A 19,332-nucleotide genomic window follows, 5' to 3' on the forward strand; every position below is an offset into this window, starting at 1 on the left:
ACAAGAGTCATAACAATGAAACAGAAGCAGCTACCTCAATGACAGCTACAACAAAGGCTTTAGATAAGTTATAACATGAAACAAGACTTGAAAGGGAAAAATAAACGGGGAACAAAATCAGTGAAGCAGTCTCTAGAAGGAGCAAGTAGTGCATGTGTGCTGTCAACGTTTTGTAGGTAACAGATGTGGCTACACTAATCTGCACTACACACCAAGCTTCTTGCATGTGAACGTATCCATTCATCGCAAGTAGGAAAAGCAGATGGTTCACTCATACACTTATAACAGTACCTGCACTTTTTGACCTGCTATGCTCCTAAAAAACGTCTCCCTGTAAAGTTCAACCTTTTCTTTGCAATACTACAGCACCATTAAAGGGGCACCAAAAGCAAATATTAAGCCAAGCTAAACTGATAGACTAGTCCTCGAGAATCTCTAAGCCATCAATATTATTGTGAACAGAGCGTTATTAATTGGATAAATTGAGGTAAATGCAGGGCACGATTGGAGACTCCCTTGGGAAAATCAAGTACTTGCCAGATGACAAAGGCACCCCTCATTTAAATTCTGTCACCAGTACTCAACCACTCATTATAAAAACATTATTGTATTGCATTGTAAGATGAAAGAAAATACTACTTGTCCAGTTCTATTTCATTTTTAGAAAAATAACTCATTGACATTACCCTTGGCAATGGCACAGGCGGTCAAAAGGTTTCGGTTTCCCTCGACTCGGCATTGCTTGCACCTTCGAGTTTCAGCAGTTTCGTTATTGCGTAGTGCGGCACAGGTTCCCCTGGCTTGCGAAACTCACACAAACTGTAAATAGCGGAGAATTCCATGTCTATGTGACCAAAAGCAGCTGCAGTGGTGAATCCACTGCTCTGTCTAGGCTCGATTTCTCCATGGCTGTGCATTTGCATTTTGTACAAAAAACTGTACCACAATCTGTTGGGCACCGTTATACTCACCGACAGTAGCAAGCGGTGGTGATGGCGTATGCAACATCACCACTCCCTGGTTAGGTGGCGAGAGATTTGAATTGTGATAAAGGTACTTGGTTCCTTCAGATGCAATTTTCTTGTAAACTAAGTCTTTTCTTGGCACAAAACAAGTGCTGCAAGGTTTCTGGAATGGTATTTAAACAGTCCACGTTGACTTAGTATTTGCCTTTTGTGTCCCTTTAGAGTGTGAATAGCACCCACACTCATAACAACAAATTGGGAGGTGTCTTGCTGTGCCTGCTGGGTCAGTGATTCATTCTTGAAGCAACATGTACAAAGTGGCTGAACCAGCTCCCTTACTCAAAGGAAAAAACATGGCAAGCGGTGCGAACCTGCTTCCCTGGCACATATGAGGCAGGTGCCAACTCCATGACCTTAGAGGACAACTCCTGCTTGACTTGATCCAGGCCCAGGTAGTTTTGTTCACGACATAGGTGGACCACAATCACACGATCGGCCCGGCAGGTCTCAGTCAGCTGCTGACGACCCTCCACAGTGCTAAACAGCCACTCTGACTCCCTGCGTACCAGTCAGAAGCACCACAGCTCTAGACAGTACCGCTTAGAAGCTGCTTCTGCACCAAAGCATTTTTTTAATTGGACAAATAAAAGTCAAACAGGAAATTTGCGCTTGACTAGAACTTCAACATACTCAGATCCTTTTATAGGTAAATGAATTGTACCTTCACATGAAATCCTTTAACAAAACCTTTGTACTTTCTTTGAGTTGTTGTGTTCAAGCTTCACTTGTTCGTGACAGTAACACTTACCCCTATATTCAGAAATGCAACTTAACTTGAAGCCACTGCTTGACTTAGTCAAGTCTGGCTCCAAATAACGCTGACGAGAACACGCCCAAAGAAACACAATAAGCTTCTTGGGCACATTCAGATCAGGCATTATTTCTACCTGGACTTGACCAAGTCGACCAGCGGCTTCAAGGTAAGGCACATTTCTGAATACAGGGATTAAAGCACTGGGGTGCATGCAGGGGCATTGCCACAAGCTTCATCAGGATGTCAGTGATCCAAGGGTGGATGATCAGCCATTTGCCAACCAGGACGAGCTTCATGCGGTTTCAACCATCCTTGACATCCCAAAGACTGCACAATCAATTCAGCTACACCCAAATTTATCGCAATACACACGCTTTTAATTTTTCAGCTTTGCCCCATGTGGTTCACTTATGGAACACTCTCCCAGACAACATTGCTTACCAATTGAAACACAATGCATTTTATCTTCTAATCGATCAATATGCTGTTTCAACCATCTAATACGTCTTTCGTCCTTCTCTTTTCTTTCCTGCATTTTTCCGCAGGCTAACAAAAGCTAATAAAACAATTATTCTGCATATGAAAACACTATGCCTGGTTCATCAAACAAATCCTCCAAACAGAGAAACCAAAGAACACGAAAAATGTAACCATATAAAGGTTCTAGGGTATTCTACAACAGTATTCACCTGCAGTACAGCTTTTGCTACGTGCAAAGCATTTTAAGTAGCAATAGTTTTTTTTTTTAGTCATCATTGCCAGCACTTGTGATCATTTCTGCTTGTCATGCACAAAAGTAATCACCTGCCCTGGGGTACAATGAAGATAGCAAACTTTAGATGTGTTCCACTTCTTGCCTGCCGATCGCAGACAAAGAGGCGGTAGCGAGGTGTGTCACTCCAAGGTGCATAGAGGTCCAAACTGACATCATCACCTTTTTCAATGCTCCTGCAGATAAGGAGTGCCATAAAACTCATTAGAAAATGGTAAATATACAACCACAACTACAAAAGAAAGAAAAGAGGAGACCTTTCATTTTCCCCAATGAAAAAATTTCATAGAGAAAGTGCTACAGCAGAACAGTGTATGCAACGGGCAAACAAAGAAAGCAAAATATAGAGGCAGACAGGTCACTAAGGTGCTTTTACTCAAGGACCACTTAAAGGGGCTTTGGGGCCAGATTTTGAATTTATTAATTTAATTTTCTCTAAAGTCGACTCGTGTTAATTTGACCTTGACAAATCCGACGAAATTGATCTAGTTACCAGGCAGCTTGAATTAAACAAGATGCAGAAAAAATGTCAAAACATGTTGATGATTTATTTGACAGTATTTGCCTGAATCTAAGACGAATGTTCTCTGAATCTAACATAAATTCAATTGTGGGGTTTTATGTGCCAAAACCACAATCTGATTATAAGGCACCCTGTAGTGGGGGACTTGAACCACCTGGGGTTCTTTAATGTGCACCTAAATCTAAGTACATGGGTGTTTTCACATGTTGCCAACATGGCCATGAATCAAACGTGTGCGTATTTTCTGTGATCAAAGTAGAAAACTAACATCTAACTAATGTGAAAGCTCCTAAACAAAGCAGAAATGTAATGCATGCTTGATTTTTTAGCAAGAAAAATGGGCTAGGGTCTTATGTTGCACAATGGTGGCTGGTTTTGTAAAGTCAGTTTCACGCACAGTTTAGTAAAGTCAGTTTTTCTGCAATACACTCGTGTTATGCGGCAAAGCATACAAACACCGCAATGGCAGTTTGCTTTAGCATTCGACTGCAATGCACAGGCAATTTTCGGCCGAATTTCCCTGCGGAAAAAAAAAATTAAACATAAGCCCGTTTCAGAATTGGGCAAATATCGTAATCAGACATTGGTGAGCTACGATTATTGTTTGAAATTTTCCTAGGGCATGCTGAAAATAGGAGTTTTCAAAGGGAGATAATGTGTGTTCAACGCATTCACTGTCTCCTAAGCTAAAACCAAGCTGAGGCAGACACTGCCACTAAAGGGATTACTATTGGCATCACCACAGGGGTCAAGCGTGCGGGTGTGGACAGGTCAAGTTTGATTTATCATGTGAAAGACAATTTTAGGATAGAAATAATGAAAGTTCGGGCCCATAAAAATGCATAGACGCTGGCCGTGACCTTCGGTTGGAATCAAATTAACCAGAGTTGAATTAATGGAAGCCTACTGTACTATTTGTCATTGGCTCAAAACCATTGCATCACTGTATTGGCAGGAAAGACCCTTCAGTGAACAGGCCACAGAAATAATGGATAAGTAACCCTTTATATGTGCCGGCTAAACGTCCAAAAGGCGTTCAGAAAATCATTTTTTTTGTTACTTGCCAATCTGGATAAAAAATTCCCTGCAGATTCAAAATACACACAACATGGGGATAGTATATTGACAGTGTTTATCTTTATCGAGTGACTACGCTTCAGCGCCTAGCAAATGTTATTGCACAGTGCAGGACGTGCCTGCATGTATCGGAAGTTTCTCGAATGTTATAGATGGTTCCATCCGCTGTCACCGAACGAGAATGTTGCCACATTTACGAAAGAAATGAGTCGTCTATTCCACCACACCGACCCAGAAATGTCCGAGGAGAAGAAAGTCCACCTGCTCATGTGTGGTGTGAAGGAAGAACTTTTCAGCGGAATGATACGAAGCCCACCAAAGACCATCAAAGAGTTTCTACGTGAGGCAACCAACATCGAGAAACTAAATGCGGAACAGACAATTTAACCGCTGCACGAACTCGACCAACTACACTGGAGTGCAATCACTGGTCACTGACGACCTGCGTAAGACTATCAGAGCAGTTGTGTGGGAGGAGCTTCAGAAGCTATTCCCTCCATCACAACCTCAAGTGTCTTCGATTGCCGACGTCGTACGTGAGGAGCTCCAACAAGAACTCGGAGTGGCCCCTGAACCACCACAGCCTCAGCAGTAAGTGATGACGTACGCCACTGTAGCCCGCCATCACGTTACCCCTCCGCGCCCACGGCAGGGCCCAGTGACGCCACAGTTCTGTTGTCAACCGCCGCCGCCGCCAGCATGCCAACCCATCGCTGCACGCAGCATTCCAAGGAAGACTGACGTTTGGCGCGGCCCCGACCACCGTCTGCTTTGCTATCTCTGCGGAGATGCCAGGCACATCTGCAACCGATGCCCTTATTGCGAGATGGAACTGCGAGGGTTCACCATCAACGCACCGCTGCCCACAGCAAGGTGAACGCCCACATGACATCGCCAACTATCTCGCTGCCACACAGTGGAGCACTCGACGACCGCCCCGTTCGCTGTCACCAGGCCACTACCTGCAGCGCCGTCCATACACTGGCCCATATCCATATCCGGAAAACTAAGGCAGCAACCGATGGAGGTGCGGTTGCTGTTCGTCGAACTGACGAAGATCCTCCGCCGCCGCCGCCGAAGATACTTTTTCGACGACATATCAACGAGACGATGCCATCCCGATGAAGCCTGAAAGTCAAGAACACGCCGGCGAAAGACGACCTGATGACGCACCGTTCCAGCTTAAGTTCAACACAACGTAGCCGTAAACCGACGCCAAGACTTAACTGCAACGCAAGACAAAGACCCACCAATTTTGATGTGCTTCTCAACGGATACGCAGTTACCGCCTTAGTGGACACAGGAGCCAACCCATCGCCGTCCAGTTGAAGAAAGTTAAGACTGCATGGGAAGGCCCTCAAATTCGGATCACTGGAGGACACCTCATAACGCCGACTGAAATATGCACTGCAAGAATTACCGTTCATGACCGGATTTACCCTGCCACCTTCGTTATCCTCTAACAGTGTTCACGAGATGTTATTCTCGGCATGGACTTCCTGAACCAACACGGCACAATCATTGACCTGAAGTCGAAGTCGATAACGCTGTCAGAAGGTCAAGCGATACCGCTGGGGAGCTCTCATAGTCACCACACCTTGAGTGTGCTTGAAGGTCAAGTGAGCATCCCGGCGCGCTCCAGCATTGTTATTTCTGTCAGCACCGAAGCACCCACTGACATAGAAGGCGTCATCGAGAGCGAACAACATCTACTGCTCGACCGTGAAATTTGCGTTGCAAGAGGGACTGCTTGACTCCACGGAGGGAAAGCAGAAGTGATGCTAACCAACTTCAGCCAGGAGTTCAAGCACATCAACAAGGGCACAACAATCGCGCACATAGAGGAAATTGTGGAAACTAGCAATGCGTTTGTCCTCTCGGATTCTGCCGCATCTACCTCAACGACCATAATTCCCGAATCAGACTTCGACATAAATCCAAGTCTCCCCATGAGTAAGCAGCAACAGCTCAGAACTCTTCTCCGACGATACAAAGATTGCTTTTCAACGTCATCAAATATTTGACAAATACCAGTCTCAGGGCATTGCATAATAACTGAAGAGTGCGCTTGACCACTTCGCCAGATCCCTTACCGAGTTTCGAGGTGAGAATGTGAAGCTATTAGCAACAAGTCGACGAAATGCTGCGCGACGACATCATCCAGCTGTTGAAAAGCCCGTGGACATCTCCTGTTGTCTTGGTGATGAAAAAGGACAGAACCCTACATTTCTGTGACGATTATCGTCGACTGAACAAGATCACGAAGAAGGACGTATACCCCCTCCCACGGATAGACAATGCATTGGATCGGCTCTGCAATGCTAAATACTTCTTGTCGATGGACTTCAAGTCTGGCTACTGGCAAATAGAAGTTGACAAGAGAGATCGCGAAAAGACCGCTTTCATCACGCCAGACAGCCTCTACGAATTCAAGGTCATGCCGCTCGGTCTGTGCTCGGCGCCTGCAACGTTCCAGCGGGTTATGGCCACGGTTTTAGCAGGATTGAAGTGGCAGACCTGTCTAGTTTGCTTGGATGATGTCGTCGTCTTCACCAGAAATTTCGACAATCACCTTAGGCGGCTTGCGACAGTACTAGAGGCCATCAAGTCATCGGAGCCCACTCTGAAGCCGAAAAAGTGGTGCTTCGCTTACGATGAGCTTCTGTTCCTAGGCCACATCATCAGCAAATCTGGAGTCCACCCTGACCCACAGAAGACAGCTGCAATCGCAAGGTTCCCGCAGCCCATCGACAAGAAGGCAGTGCATAGACTCCTTGGCATGTGTGCCTACTACAGGTGCTTTGTCAAGGACTTTCCACGCGTCACTGAGCCGCTGACACATCTTACCAAATGTGATGTCGAGTTCCAAGTGGAAAACACCACATGCCTGAGCATTTGAAGATCTCAAAAAACACATGCAGTCGCCGCCGGTACTTGCGCACTTCAACAAGGATGCCAATACCAAAATCCACACTGACACCAGTAGCCTAGGCCTCGGCATCGTCCCAGTCTAGAGGAAAGACGGACTTGAACGGGTGATAGTTTACACTAGCCGGTCGCTGTCAAAAGCAGAAGGAAATTATTCTACGACTGAAAAGGAATGCCTTACCATCATTTGGGCTACAGCAAAATTCTGCCCTTATATGGCAGGCCATTCAAAGTCATCAGCGACCATCACGCATTGTGTTGGCTAGCTAGTTTAAAGGACCCATCAGGACGGCTAGCACTGTGGAGCCTCAGACTGCAAGAATATGACATCAATGTAATCTACAAGTCCGGACGAAAACACTCTGATGCCGATTGCCTATCATGCGCCCCCATTGATCCGCCACTACAAGACGAGGAGGATTATGACGCCTTCCTTGGAATAATAAGCGCGAAGACTTCATTGAACAGCAACGAGCAGACCTGGAGCTAAAAGGCCTCATCAAGCATTTAGAAAGGAATACCGACGTTGTCTCTAGGTCATTTAAGCGTGGATTGCCTTCGTTCATGATTTAAAACAACGTACTCATGAAAAACTTCTTCCCAGTCCGCACCAACTACCTCCTTTTTATTCAGTCAGCGCTGCGTCCAGAAGTAGTGCACGCCCTACATGACGATCTGACCGCTGGGCACCTCGGATTCTCCCGGACGCTATCGAGGATACAGGAAAGGTATTACTGGCCGCGCCTGACTGCTGACGTCACCCTTTACGTCAAGACATGCCGAGACTGTCAGTGACGCAAGACACCGCCGACAAAGCCAGCGGGATTACTACAGCTGGTCAAGCCTCTTTGCCGACCTTTTCAGCAGATCAGGATGCATTTATTAAGACCATTTCTGATGTCAACATCCAGAAACAAGTGGATCATTGTGGCGACAGATTACCTCACCTGCTTCGCTGAAACTGAAGCTCTGCCGAAAGGTAGCGCAGCCGAAGTGGCGAAATTTTTCGTCGAGAACATCCTGCTGCAACACAGTGCCCCAGAAGTCCTCATCACCGACAGAGGAACAGCCTTTACAGCAGAGCTTAACCAAGCCATTCTGGAATACAGCCAGACAAGCCACAGGAGGACAACTGCCTACCAGCCGCAGACGAATGGTCTCACGGAGCACCTGAACAAGACCCTCGCCGACATGCTAGCAATGTACGTTGACGTCGAGCAAAATACCTGGGATGCCGTCCTCCCGTACATAACGTTCACTTACAGCACGGCGGTGCAAGAAACAACACAGATCATACCGTTCAAGCTGGTTTACGGCAGGAACCCTACGACTACTCTCGATGCCATGCTACAGCACATCTGCGACAAAGAGACTCTTGACGTCGCCACCTATCTCCAGCGCGTCGAAGAAGCCCGACAGCTCGCCGCCTGCGGATCAAGAAGCAGCAGAGGACCGACAGCCGACACTACAACCTTCGACAACGCTACATCGAGTATTAGCCCAGCGACTGTGTTTGGGTTTGGACCTCGATATGTCGACGAGGACTCGGTGAGAAACTATTGTGATGCTAATTCGGACCCTACAAGATCATCCGACGTATTGGTGCACTGGACTATGAGGTCGTGCCAGATGGCATTTCACATTCACAGCGGCGTTGCACATGATCTGAAGTGGTCCATGTGGTCTGTCTTAAGCCCTTTTACGAATGCTGATGAACTTCTGCATTTTGTTGTTTCTTTGCTACGGGTGCTTTTGTTCATTACTTTTCTTTGTTTGCAGCATCGGGTCGATGCTTTTTAAAAGGAGCTTATTGACACGTGTTTATCTTTATCGAGTGACTACGTTTCACCGCCTAACAAATGTTATCGCACAGCGCAGGATGTGCCTGCATGTATAGGAAGTTTCTCGAATGTTATCGATGGTTCCACCCGCTGTCAGTTGTCACCGAACCTTGTGTAACTTGATTTCATGTATGCGTGACGCGAATGGTGTAGAACATTCTGGAAGACACTCGGGCAACAGCGATTACTCTGGAACTTTTGACAACTGATCTATAAAAGCTGACCTGCTTGACCCGCTGATCAGATTTCGACGACCGCCGATCGTGTTCGCCGCTATTGCTGTCCTTTGAGTGTAACTTGCTTTTGTGGGCACAAGTTCGCCCAATAAAACGCTACTTTCGCCATTCACCGTTTTGCTTTCTTCACCGTCACTGCCACGTGACAACATTCACAACTTGTCTAAATATATGAAATAACAAAAATCAGGCTCCATCTATCTAACTTCGTCCACAGCTACGCCCTATCAAAGCCATTGTCATAGAGACATCAGAGTCACTGGATATGTCTATGGCACTGAAAACACTGCCACCACTGCCACCAGTGGTGGCAGTGTTGCTTTCATGAACAAGCAAATCATCTTCGGGGCTTCAAGACTGAAACAAAAACTGTGCTTTCGTGATGGGTGCGGCTACATGTAACTGGCAGCAGCTATTTTTAATATCTCTGCCGGACGGAGTCTGCAGGCCCCCTAGCAGCCAAAGAGGGAACTCGCCAAAACGTCAAAATAGACTGGATGAGCCCGGCCTGTTACATATACATAGAAAAAGCACCCAAACACTTTGACGAGACTGATTCATCCTTGGCACACTTTTTGCGAAAAAAGTTGTGACCAAGTAAGACTCGTCCACGGCACTTAGAGGTTTAAACAGACTGTTACAAGATATAGCCTCTACCGTAACTTTTGCTTTTGAACGTTCAGGCAGTGGCACCTTTTAGCGATAGAGAATCATCCCACTACACAGATAAAACTAATCTCTGAGATAGGCTGGCATAACTGATAGGAGTTCCATGTGACTCTGAGGTAGATGATGAGCCAATAGCACCATCATTTTGGATGGACACGAAAGCGCATTTTCAAACCCAGTTGGAACAAAAGGAGGGAAAGGTTGCAAGGGTGTGGCAATGGCTACCTTTGATTTCCAACAACCCCATTCATACAAGGCTTACTCAAAAATGTTGGCACCATGTGTGAAGATTCCATTTAACATCAGACACTCAATCCACACCTTTCATAATGCCACAGGGTCCTTTGAGGGGAAACAGTGAATTGCATTGGAACCATTCTTTGCATTTGTTTGTCAAAGAAAAAGGTGGCTTATTAGCATAAAATACAAAAGCCAAACTTGCCCTTTTGGTTCTTGAGCCCAACTGATGTGTAACATTACTATGTGATGTAATAGATTTTATGGCACTTTTGCTTGCTTGGGTCCTTTCTCTGCATGAAAGCTACAAAAGTCTGAAGTTTCTTAGCACTCCTCCAGTCCTGTAATGCGCAACATAAAATATACTATACTGCACTCTGATGCCTTGAAATGCTGGTTTAAGTATAAAACTTAATGCAAAGTCCATAGTTGCATTTTTGCTAAGCTAGAGTGATGTTTCAACTGTGGGTAGCTTGAGAAACCAATTACCAGTTAATTATTTACTATACTAATTAAGTATAGAAATAACATTTCAATGTTTCTTTATACAAATGTATAGGGGTGTGTGAATAGTAATTTTTGAGACTGAATCCTACATGAATCGAATAGGAGAAGTGAAGTGAATCGAATCAAATATTAAATACCTTTAGAATGGTGTTCGAATAATGAACAGCCATTTTCACAATTAATACAAAGCAATGTTCATATACTAGTATTTATAACATTAGTAAGTTTCTGTCATTGCACTGCACGTTGTGAAGCATTGTTTATTAAAAGCACAAATGGAGCATTATGAAAAATTAAGCAGTTGGTTTGCATACACAAGACTCTTCAAAAAGAGTGAATGATTGCTGTATAGCCACTTAAGTCTAGCTTTCTGAGCGACGACTACATAAGTTGTCATGTCCCATACATACACTATGCCCGCAGGGATTAAATTTATCCAACTTCTGCTCCAATGTCATGTTTAACTGCGCACAACTGATGTCCTTAGATATTCAGAAATCTATTAAAAAAATATACATGCTTACAGATAATGACTACAGTCAACAACTGATTTTTCGGACATGCCCGATAAATCGGACGCCTTCGTGGCACCGCCAGGGACCCCATAGGTTCCATGTATAAGAATGCATCAAATTTCGGGTGCAAAAAACCTTCGCTGTCCGATTTTCCGGACTTTCTGCCATGACTGCAGGTCCAAAACAGCATTAATCGTATCCACCACAGCCGCCCTTTTGATTATCTCGCCACCTCTAACGCGCACTCTTGCACACAGATCCGCTGGCAGCCGTAGCCACCTCCGCGGCAACGCTAGGCCTGGCTATTTCGACGTTCGATACCAAGTTTCTTTCTGTATGGTGTTGTGTTTTCAATTGAAACAGTTCGCTGCTGTTAGCAATGGTGCCAACTCCGCCTTTGTAATCATCGTCAATGTCTTGGAAGCTTGGGAAGCACGTTGCATAATGGTGGTGTTGCGCAGTGAAGCATATGCAAAGTATTGCGTTGAAGCATATCAAGAGTAGAAAGGGGGTATTTGTCACGGGACACAGTGTGTATTCCTTAATTATACATGCGGTCATCCACCGTCTCCTATCAAAGTACGAGCACCAATACACCTAATAATTGTACTGTCAGACTTTCAGAGCTATTTTGGACGTGCATGTGGTGATTTGAGCCCTTGGGGGCAGAAAAAGGCACGCATTCGTTTTTTCTGACTGCCCGATTTTTCTGACGTTTTCGCGGCCCCTAGGGAGTCCAAGAAATTGGACGTTGACTGTATTTGATTCGTTAATTCAGAAGTTTTGAATATTCACACACTGCTACAGATATACTCTCCATGGCCAAAAATAAAAGTGAACAAGCTGTTCCAATTTTCCTCTGTGTGCAACTGTGTTTGTGCCATTACAGAACTAATCAATCATGAATAAAGCAGCCTTGGTCAAATGTGAATACGATGCCACAGGGATCTGGTGCAGAAATTTTTAAGTGGTGGTCAGCCATCTGCTTTACTGAAGTTCAACCTACCAATAGAGCTTAAAAATAATCATAAGCACGATTGCTCATGGCAATGTTTTAGCTTTGTTTTGGTTGCTTTTCTTGCTGTTTAGGAAAGCATATGTATGCAATACATCAAGTGTCTTGTCCACTCAGTATAGGAAACTGCTGCTGGTCAGCAGAGTTGTAAAGACCAACGCAGTTGTCAATCCCCTCTGCCTTGCTTCCTGAAATCCTCCCCTGCTTCATGCAAAACCTAACATTCTGCTTGTGTCCATTTGTCATGAGCCAACCACTTAGTGTTTGAGAAAGTGATGAGTGCCATTGCACTCGCATCAGATTCTTTTGGAAAAGAAAATGTGCAAGACTTTGCAGTACTGTGGCCAGACGTTAGTTCTAACTTTCTCTCTGCACCAATATGTCATTTCCCCACCCATGACATAGCACTGGAAGTAGATTGCCTAGAGCTGCATGTTTATAAGTATTTTTTATTAGAACAAATGCTGCGCACTCACATTATATGTCATTCACCACTAACTGTACATAATGCTCACACAATAAGGAGTGTGTGATGCACATCGTTATTGCCTTAAAAACAGGTGTGGTCATAGTAAAGAAATTTTTGGTGTGGAGGAAAGGGTATGCGACACATGGAGCTAAACCACGAAGCCACCAGTTATCTCACTGATGGAATATTGTTTTACTGCTGCAAGTTTCATGCAGCCAACCTACTGGTCATACCTTTTGTTAAGCGCTGACCAAGACAGAATATGGCTAGGAATGCAAAACAACCACATACTTAACATGTAAAAAACAAATTGTGCAACTTAAAACCCTGTACCTTTTGATAATATGATGTCGAAGAAATGCATACTGCTGAATGGAAGCAATTTCACTGTATACAGTGGAAGCAGGAACGCGTCTTGGTTTCAGCTGAGGGTCAAGGGCCAACTCGGTTACCTGTGCAATGAAATCCATGAGGAGCACCACAATAATGGACTCAACTTCCAAAAAACTAATTGAAATGATGCAACTAGCTTCTATACTTAATCCGCCCACACAATTGCACTGTGCATCTGTCCTCTGTGCTCAAAAACATACTTCCAGAGAGATGATGATTTTGAAAAAAATAATAATAATAACTCTCGCTCTGTCACCCCCCCCCCCCAACATGAAAATGATCAAACATAATTAGCTGGTATTTCTATACAAACTATCTGAGTTAAATAGAAGTGTATGTACAACTGTACTCTTAAGCTGTCACTGACTGTAGATGAATTCCTGCCTGACAAGCGACTACATTTTTTTTTTGCCACTGGCAGAAATTTACATTACACTTATGCTAGATAACTAGGGTGGTTTGCTGGGTGAGTTGGTGCATAGTGAAGGTATGATGGTTCCAGCAAGGTGAAAAGACAGGAGCACAATGCTTACATATTTATGCTAGCAATACTTATATTGCTATATTTTTAATGGTGCAACAGTCAAGGCCACTTACCAGCTCCTTCATAATATGAAAAAACATTCACAATAAACCAAATCCATAATCCGTGTACTTGGACACAGACCAATGTATACGTAAATGGCCTGCAAATGGCAAGATTAGTACTTTATACTAAAAAAATTATGCATATGGCAGTCTACAGTCAGAAATCGGTAATTAAAGGAGTGTGGTCTCAATAATTTATATTGTATTAATGCCTAGATACAACAATGAATGTGCATCATTACATCATGCTAATGTTACTGTTAAGCTTGAGGCTGCTGCCTTAAACATTGCGAATCTCATGTGAATTTTTTAGTGCCACCAATGTCAGTGGTTGCAGTGGAGCAACACTCGCTTCCAAGCCCATGACAAATAGCAAGGAAAGCCACATGAAGGTGCTCAAAGAAGCCACGTGCAGAAGGGTGGTCTCTTTAGAGATGCTGGTTGCTGGAATGCTTAGTGTGCAAGGCAGGCCAGTTCGATATCTGTAACAGCCTCGGAGATCACGGCTAGCACTCCCCTGTGAATCAACATTCTTTAAAGCAAAGATTTCATTGCCTACGCCTTGAGGGTTGGTGTAGGTCATTTCTTGCTACATATGTATACATAAAGTGAGATTCTGCCGGGATCCAGTAGTTGAACAGGCACTTGTAGGTTGAGGACCTTCGTACGAAAAAATTTTATTGCCTACGTTTCGGCCGGGGTTCAGCCTTCATCAGGGAATACCACAACGTAGGCCAGAGCCCAGCCAAAACGTAGGAAATAAAACATCTTTTTCGTACGTGCGTCCTCAACCTATAAGTTAATCGAGGGGCCCGATTTTTATGAATCATATGTCAGCTCCAAGGCAACTCTAAAGCCCACTGACCTCTTCATAGAATAACGCATCATATTCAGCGGCTTCTTTAATTTAATTGATTTCCTATGATTTCACCCTTCAATATGTGCCCCTGGGTGTGTGCCCATTCTTGGATAATCCACCACAATGGGTTTGCGCTATTCCGGAATGGTAGGTATGTTACACAGCAAGACAACAAATGGCACCTGAATATCTTCAGTGCAATAAATATACACCTTCAAGCACCCAATTCCTTTATTAAAGCGAAACTTTCTACACCTTCTTTACAAAGTGAGGCATGCCTTCTCAATTGGCTCCTGGCTAAGTAAGTTGGACCGGTCCTGGAGATGATATGATAAAAAGTGGGCCAATCTCGGAGTCAATGTAATGTGCAGCTGCGTGGATGACGTGGTGGGAGTTTTTGCGTTTTGAATACGTGCCAGGCAGGCACAAAATCGCTATGCTACAAAATGTGTTGCGAAAGATGAACACTTTTATAGCATTTTATTAACTGTGTCATGAAAACTTTGCTCAACAGATATTACGTGAACATCGGATCTGCAAAATTCTTTTTTTTTTTCGAGCAATCTCTCGGACATGCACGTCTTCCTTTCTACAATGAGTGACTGTGGTTCACTTTCTTTTTGTCCACTTTCACTTCTGCATTTCAATTAAACATAATTAGTTTCCCCTGTGCTTTCTCCGGTTTCACTGTTTATTCATATGGTAGTGACTAACAAATAATGAGGGCCTAAAATTTGCCAGTCTTGACAACGTGAGATAGCATATGCGCATTTATTGGCCAGTTACCTGCTCCTGAGCTCATACTATGCAATGCTTGTGGTTAAAAAGCTCCACATCCATCACTTTTGCCGTCAGCAGTGTTGGCTAACACCCTAGCTGAGCTTGTACACATACAGAAATATCCAAAAAAGAGGACAAGAGGATGGTGCCGTGGCAGCTTAGTCACATATATAATCCTCAGGGCAAAAAGATATTGCTGGCCATAACAATGCAAAAAAATACCCAACTGTTTCAAGCCCTGGCAACCGCTTGAGTTTGGTGAAGGCGACTACAAACACTGGCAGCACTAGCCTCGACGTACTTTCCTCCTGTGCTTCTGCATCCACACAGCGATGAAACTGAATGACCCAAGTCCAAGCTGAGCTGAAAAAATAAAATATTATAGAAAATTCACTGCACAGAATACTAAAGGTGATCACAATAAAACAGTACATCCATGAAAGCTGGAATTAAAAGCAAAGAACATCTTACTCTGAGGAAAACCACTTGAGCAATGCTTGCAAGACGTGAGTCTGCAACAGTGATATGCACAAGAACCGACCTCCAACTCTGAGAACCCTGGACACTTCAGTAAGCACAGCATGCAGTTTTGTAGTATCATCACTATCTGGAGTCAGTGCATCCACTGTTCCTTTGTCCAATACTACACTGAATTCCTCATCTTTGAACTGCATCTGAAAAGCAAACAAGAAATAAATAAACAAGGAGGTACCTAATAGGGAAGAGGAGAGAGAAAAAAAGGCGGGGGGAAAGACAGAGAGTCAACTGCGCAGCTCAGCCAATTCAGCCTGGTCTACTGTAATGTGGATCTAAGCAAAACAGACAAACCTGGGTAGCATCCATTTGGAGAAACTGCATCTGAGGTCGCGCCTCGACATACTTTCCTTTCATTTGACGGATGACCACGTCACTTATGTCAATGCTGGTGATGCTTCTGTAACCAGTGTCATAGAGGTCTGCGCTCAAGGCCGAGTTGCCGCAGCCGACTATCAAGATCTTGTCAGTAGATTTCAAGTATTTGCATATTGTTCCTGCAAGCTGCCAGAACTCTCCATACCTAATAAAATGTATAACGTTGTTTTATGGAAGAGAACAGAAACGTAAACATTAGCCACGTGCAATGCCAGCAGTGTATGTACTACATACACTAGGCGCAAGCACAGACAACATTCACCATTCAAAAGCCGCTTTTCCTCGTTTCTGGAAGAACTCGTTCCAGTATTGCCCACTGGCGAATTCGGATGATGATTTTGGCAAAAGATTCATGATTATTGTTCATTAGCAGAACATGTGTTACTTCACAAGCTGCATGGATCCTGTGGGTCTTCTACTCCGCGGGCTGAGCACATGTTGCTGCCTTATTAAATGTTTAGTAAACCAAGCGCGGACCCCCACAGACCGTTGCTACCAACGTTGGTTGCTACAATATATCCCGGCAGGATTGTAGAATACTTCCTCGGTCATAAATGCAGTTCACACTATTACGTAGCCAGCTAGGCATTAGCCACGTTTCATTTCAGGCAAAATAGACAGCAGTAAAGCTTTATGTTTGGACAAACGCCGCCTAACCAAGCTTATTTTGTCCCCCACTGCTTTTAAGCACGCTACGATGATGCGTACCCTACCGACAAACGAGGAAAACGACTGGTGAGAAATACTATTAGGACTTTTGCTTTGCTTATGTCCGAGTCGCGTGATTTGACCCGTTAAAACATATTTGGACCATTATCTGCAATTGTTGTAAAATAATTTTATGCATTTGATTTCAAAACAGCAAGCAAGCTACTACCGGAGCACTAGCGCACCGGCAACACCGCGTTCTGATTCGCTGGCGTCGGAAGCTTTCTTGACGCAGATGTGTGACGCATTATTGACGATACGACGAGTAGGGCAGTGTAATGGCACTGAAGAGTGTCGTCGGCTTGAGTAAGTAAGCTTTACTTTCCCGTTCAGGAAATCATGCTTGACTTGGTGGCCTATGTGTCCCATTTAAGAGTCGCTATCATACAGTAGTTTTGCGTAATGTGGCTTTGCGTGAAGTTCGTGAGGCGCCTGCATGAGAAACCGCCTAAGCAGTTCACGCCCATCTTGGCTCTGTTACATCTTTGACGGACGCCCACACAATCAAGACTGATTGCCGACGTACTGTTTACATTTATAGCTAGTGGTGTTTCATCTGATCAACTTTGGCAAGCGTACACTGCACTGTTTAGCTCATCGCGACTTTACTGGAGTAGTTTCGTGATCGGAAACGATAGTATAGTTAGTTTCGCCGGGCTGCTGGGGTGTGTTCGCGTGTAAGAGCGGAGCTTCGCTGTGGTTCCTCAGAATTTTTGGCTCGATCGGCGCCAGCCATCCAAAATTTGTAAATGAAAAATAAATTCACTATTGTTAGTTGTAACGTTCATTGCACTACGTTACACCATTCCTTCTTATTGTCTCGCCTGTTTATAACTACATCGGCCAATGCGTTCACCCGGTTCTCAGCGTGAATCTGGCTTTGTAAGGCAGTTTTCAAACTGAAAGTTGCTTGTATGGTCGCCGTTGTCGTCTGTTAAACGTAGCGTGTCGCGTGCTTGTGAAAATAACGAGTAGCGGTCATTTGCTGTCAGCTCGTAGCGTTTAGTTTGCTGCTATCACTAGAAAGTAGTTGACGGGATAATGAAGCGTGGTTTAAGACGAAAATCGCTTTTGTTCGCACTTCTACACGATTATTGGTGTGCTGTCCGTCTTTCAGAAATCACGAACGATGTTATCCGCACGGTCAAGAAAAAGGGAGAATGGAAGGTTCTTGTGGTTGATCAGCTGGGGATGCGGATGATCTCCGCCTGCTGCAAGATGCACGAACTCGCGTCTGAAGGAATTACGAGTGAGTTTTTCTGTTCCGTCTCCAGTATTTTGAACGTTCTGCTACTTCTCATCCAGATATGCATGAAATTTAATGCTTCGCTGCATGATTGACGCTGGTTGAAATTGCCTCATTATGTTGCTTCGCCCAAAGTGTCGTAAGTGTGAGTGGTGCTTAGAGCAAACTAACCCCCCTCCCCCCCCCCTTGTTTTTTTCCATGCAGTTGTTGAAGATCTGAATAAGAAGCGAGAACCTCTGCCAAACATTGAAGCGGTGTATCTTATCGCCCCAACAGAAAAGGTTTGCTCCTGAAAAAAAAGTGTGTGTGTGTGTGTTCAGTCACAATAGTCTTAACACAGTTGTATATATATATATAATTTATTTTGCCCGTCACATTGTGTGAGCATAGCGGTTTTGTCGGTGCTCTTGTAAATGTTGCAAACGTAAATGTGTAACAGGGGAAGATATGTTGTTGTAAGTGGAGGCAAATTTTGCTTATTTGCCTACTGTTAAGCAGAGGCATCATCAGTGCAGCAGTCCAGACTCCTCAAAATTTCTGCGCGGCATGAAGTATGATGAAACCCCTGTTCCTGTGTGTTCTTCTGTGTTACCTCAGTGTTATGGTTGATGCTGTGGGTTGCATGATAAGCACATGGACAAGAAGGAAAGCCACGGACGACACAGGCACAATTTGTGACGTATGTGTTCGTGTCATTCGTCTGTGTATTTAACGCACAACCCACAGCATGATTCAATACCAACTCTCCTAACTTTCAGTTCTGCTGCATATTATGGTTCATGATTTAACTGGCCAGAGTGATGATGCTAGAGTGATGGTGTTCAAATGAGAGAGCAAGAGCTCTACCTGCATGGCATCCTGCCACATTTAATGTCATTTCTGTGTGCTTGTTATGAATTCAGGCCTGCAAGTAATGAACTCAAGGGCATTGATTGCACATTAAAAGGACACCAAACGAAAATATTAAGTCGAGCTAGATTGAAAGATAGGCATCTGTAACGGTGATCGTATTAGTCATTTCTATTGAGAAAACAAAAATGCAAAAGCAATGGTGCCATCTGTTGTAAACTATGGTACAGTGATAAGCAGAGTTAGGGTGAGAGTGCCAGTTTGTGGCCATGCTCCGCAGATCGCCAGTGTGGCCATGCATTGAAGCAAAGCGGTGCATGTGCAGTGGTGTATCGAGATGTAGCTCCGTTTTGCCTTCTAAATTGTTCGGGCATGCCAAAGCTTTGCACATTGAATCAAACTTCTCTCGCAGCAGTGTTGCACAAGAA

At 44.4% G+C, this 19,332-nt stretch overlaps 2 protein-coding genes across 4 annotated transcripts in view; one reads left to right on the forward strand and one right to left on the reverse strand.

The window, feature by feature from the left end:
• The window catches only part of LOC142583403 (eEF1A lysine and N-terminal methyltransferase-like), a 36,022-nt gene extending 19,222 nt beyond the window's left edge, over window positions 1-16,800 (reverse strand). The window contains exons 1-7 of the mRNA XM_075693857.1: window positions 16,363-16,800; window positions 16,017-16,245; window positions 15,660-15,862; window positions 15,416-15,551; window positions 12,902-13,020; window positions 2,584-2,727; window positions 1,337-1,523 (exon numbers count right to left, since the gene is read on the reverse strand). Of these exons, the coding sequence (XP_075549972.1) occupies window positions 1,337-1,523; window positions 2,584-2,727; window positions 12,902-13,020; window positions 15,416-15,551; window positions 15,660-15,862; window positions 16,017-16,245; window positions 16,363-16,454 (1,110 nt within the window). The 5' untranslated portion in view covers window positions 16,455-16,800. The remainder of the gene's footprint in view (window positions 1-1,336; window positions 1,524-2,583; window positions 2,728-12,901; window positions 13,021-15,415; window positions 15,552-15,659; window positions 15,863-16,016; window positions 16,246-16,362) is intronic.
• A 172-nt stretch (window positions 16,801-16,972) lies between these two features.
• The window catches only part of Rop (Syntaxin-binding protein Rop), an 81,514-nt gene continuing 79,154 nt past the window's right edge, over window positions 16,973-19,332 (forward strand). For 2 of the 3 annotated variants that reach the window (XM_075693864.1, XM_075693871.1), the window contains exons 1-3: window positions 16,973-17,114; window positions 17,926-18,057; window positions 18,260-18,336. In XM_075693864.1, coding sequence (XP_075549979.1) covers window positions 17,087-17,114; window positions 17,926-18,057; window positions 18,260-18,336 — 237 coding nt within the window. In that variant the 5' untranslated portion in view covers window positions 16,973-17,086. The remainder of the gene's footprint in view (window positions 17,115-17,925; window positions 18,058-18,259; window positions 18,337-19,332) is intronic. The other variant, XM_075693882.1, reaches the window with a different exon arrangement.

This window comes from Dermacentor variabilis, chromosome 1 (assembly GCF_050947875.1).
Source record: "Dermacentor variabilis isolate Ectoservices chromosome 1, ASM5094787v1, whole genome shotgun sequence".
NCBI lineage: Eukaryota > Metazoa > Arthropoda > Arachnida > Ixodida > Ixodidae > Dermacentor > Dermacentor variabilis.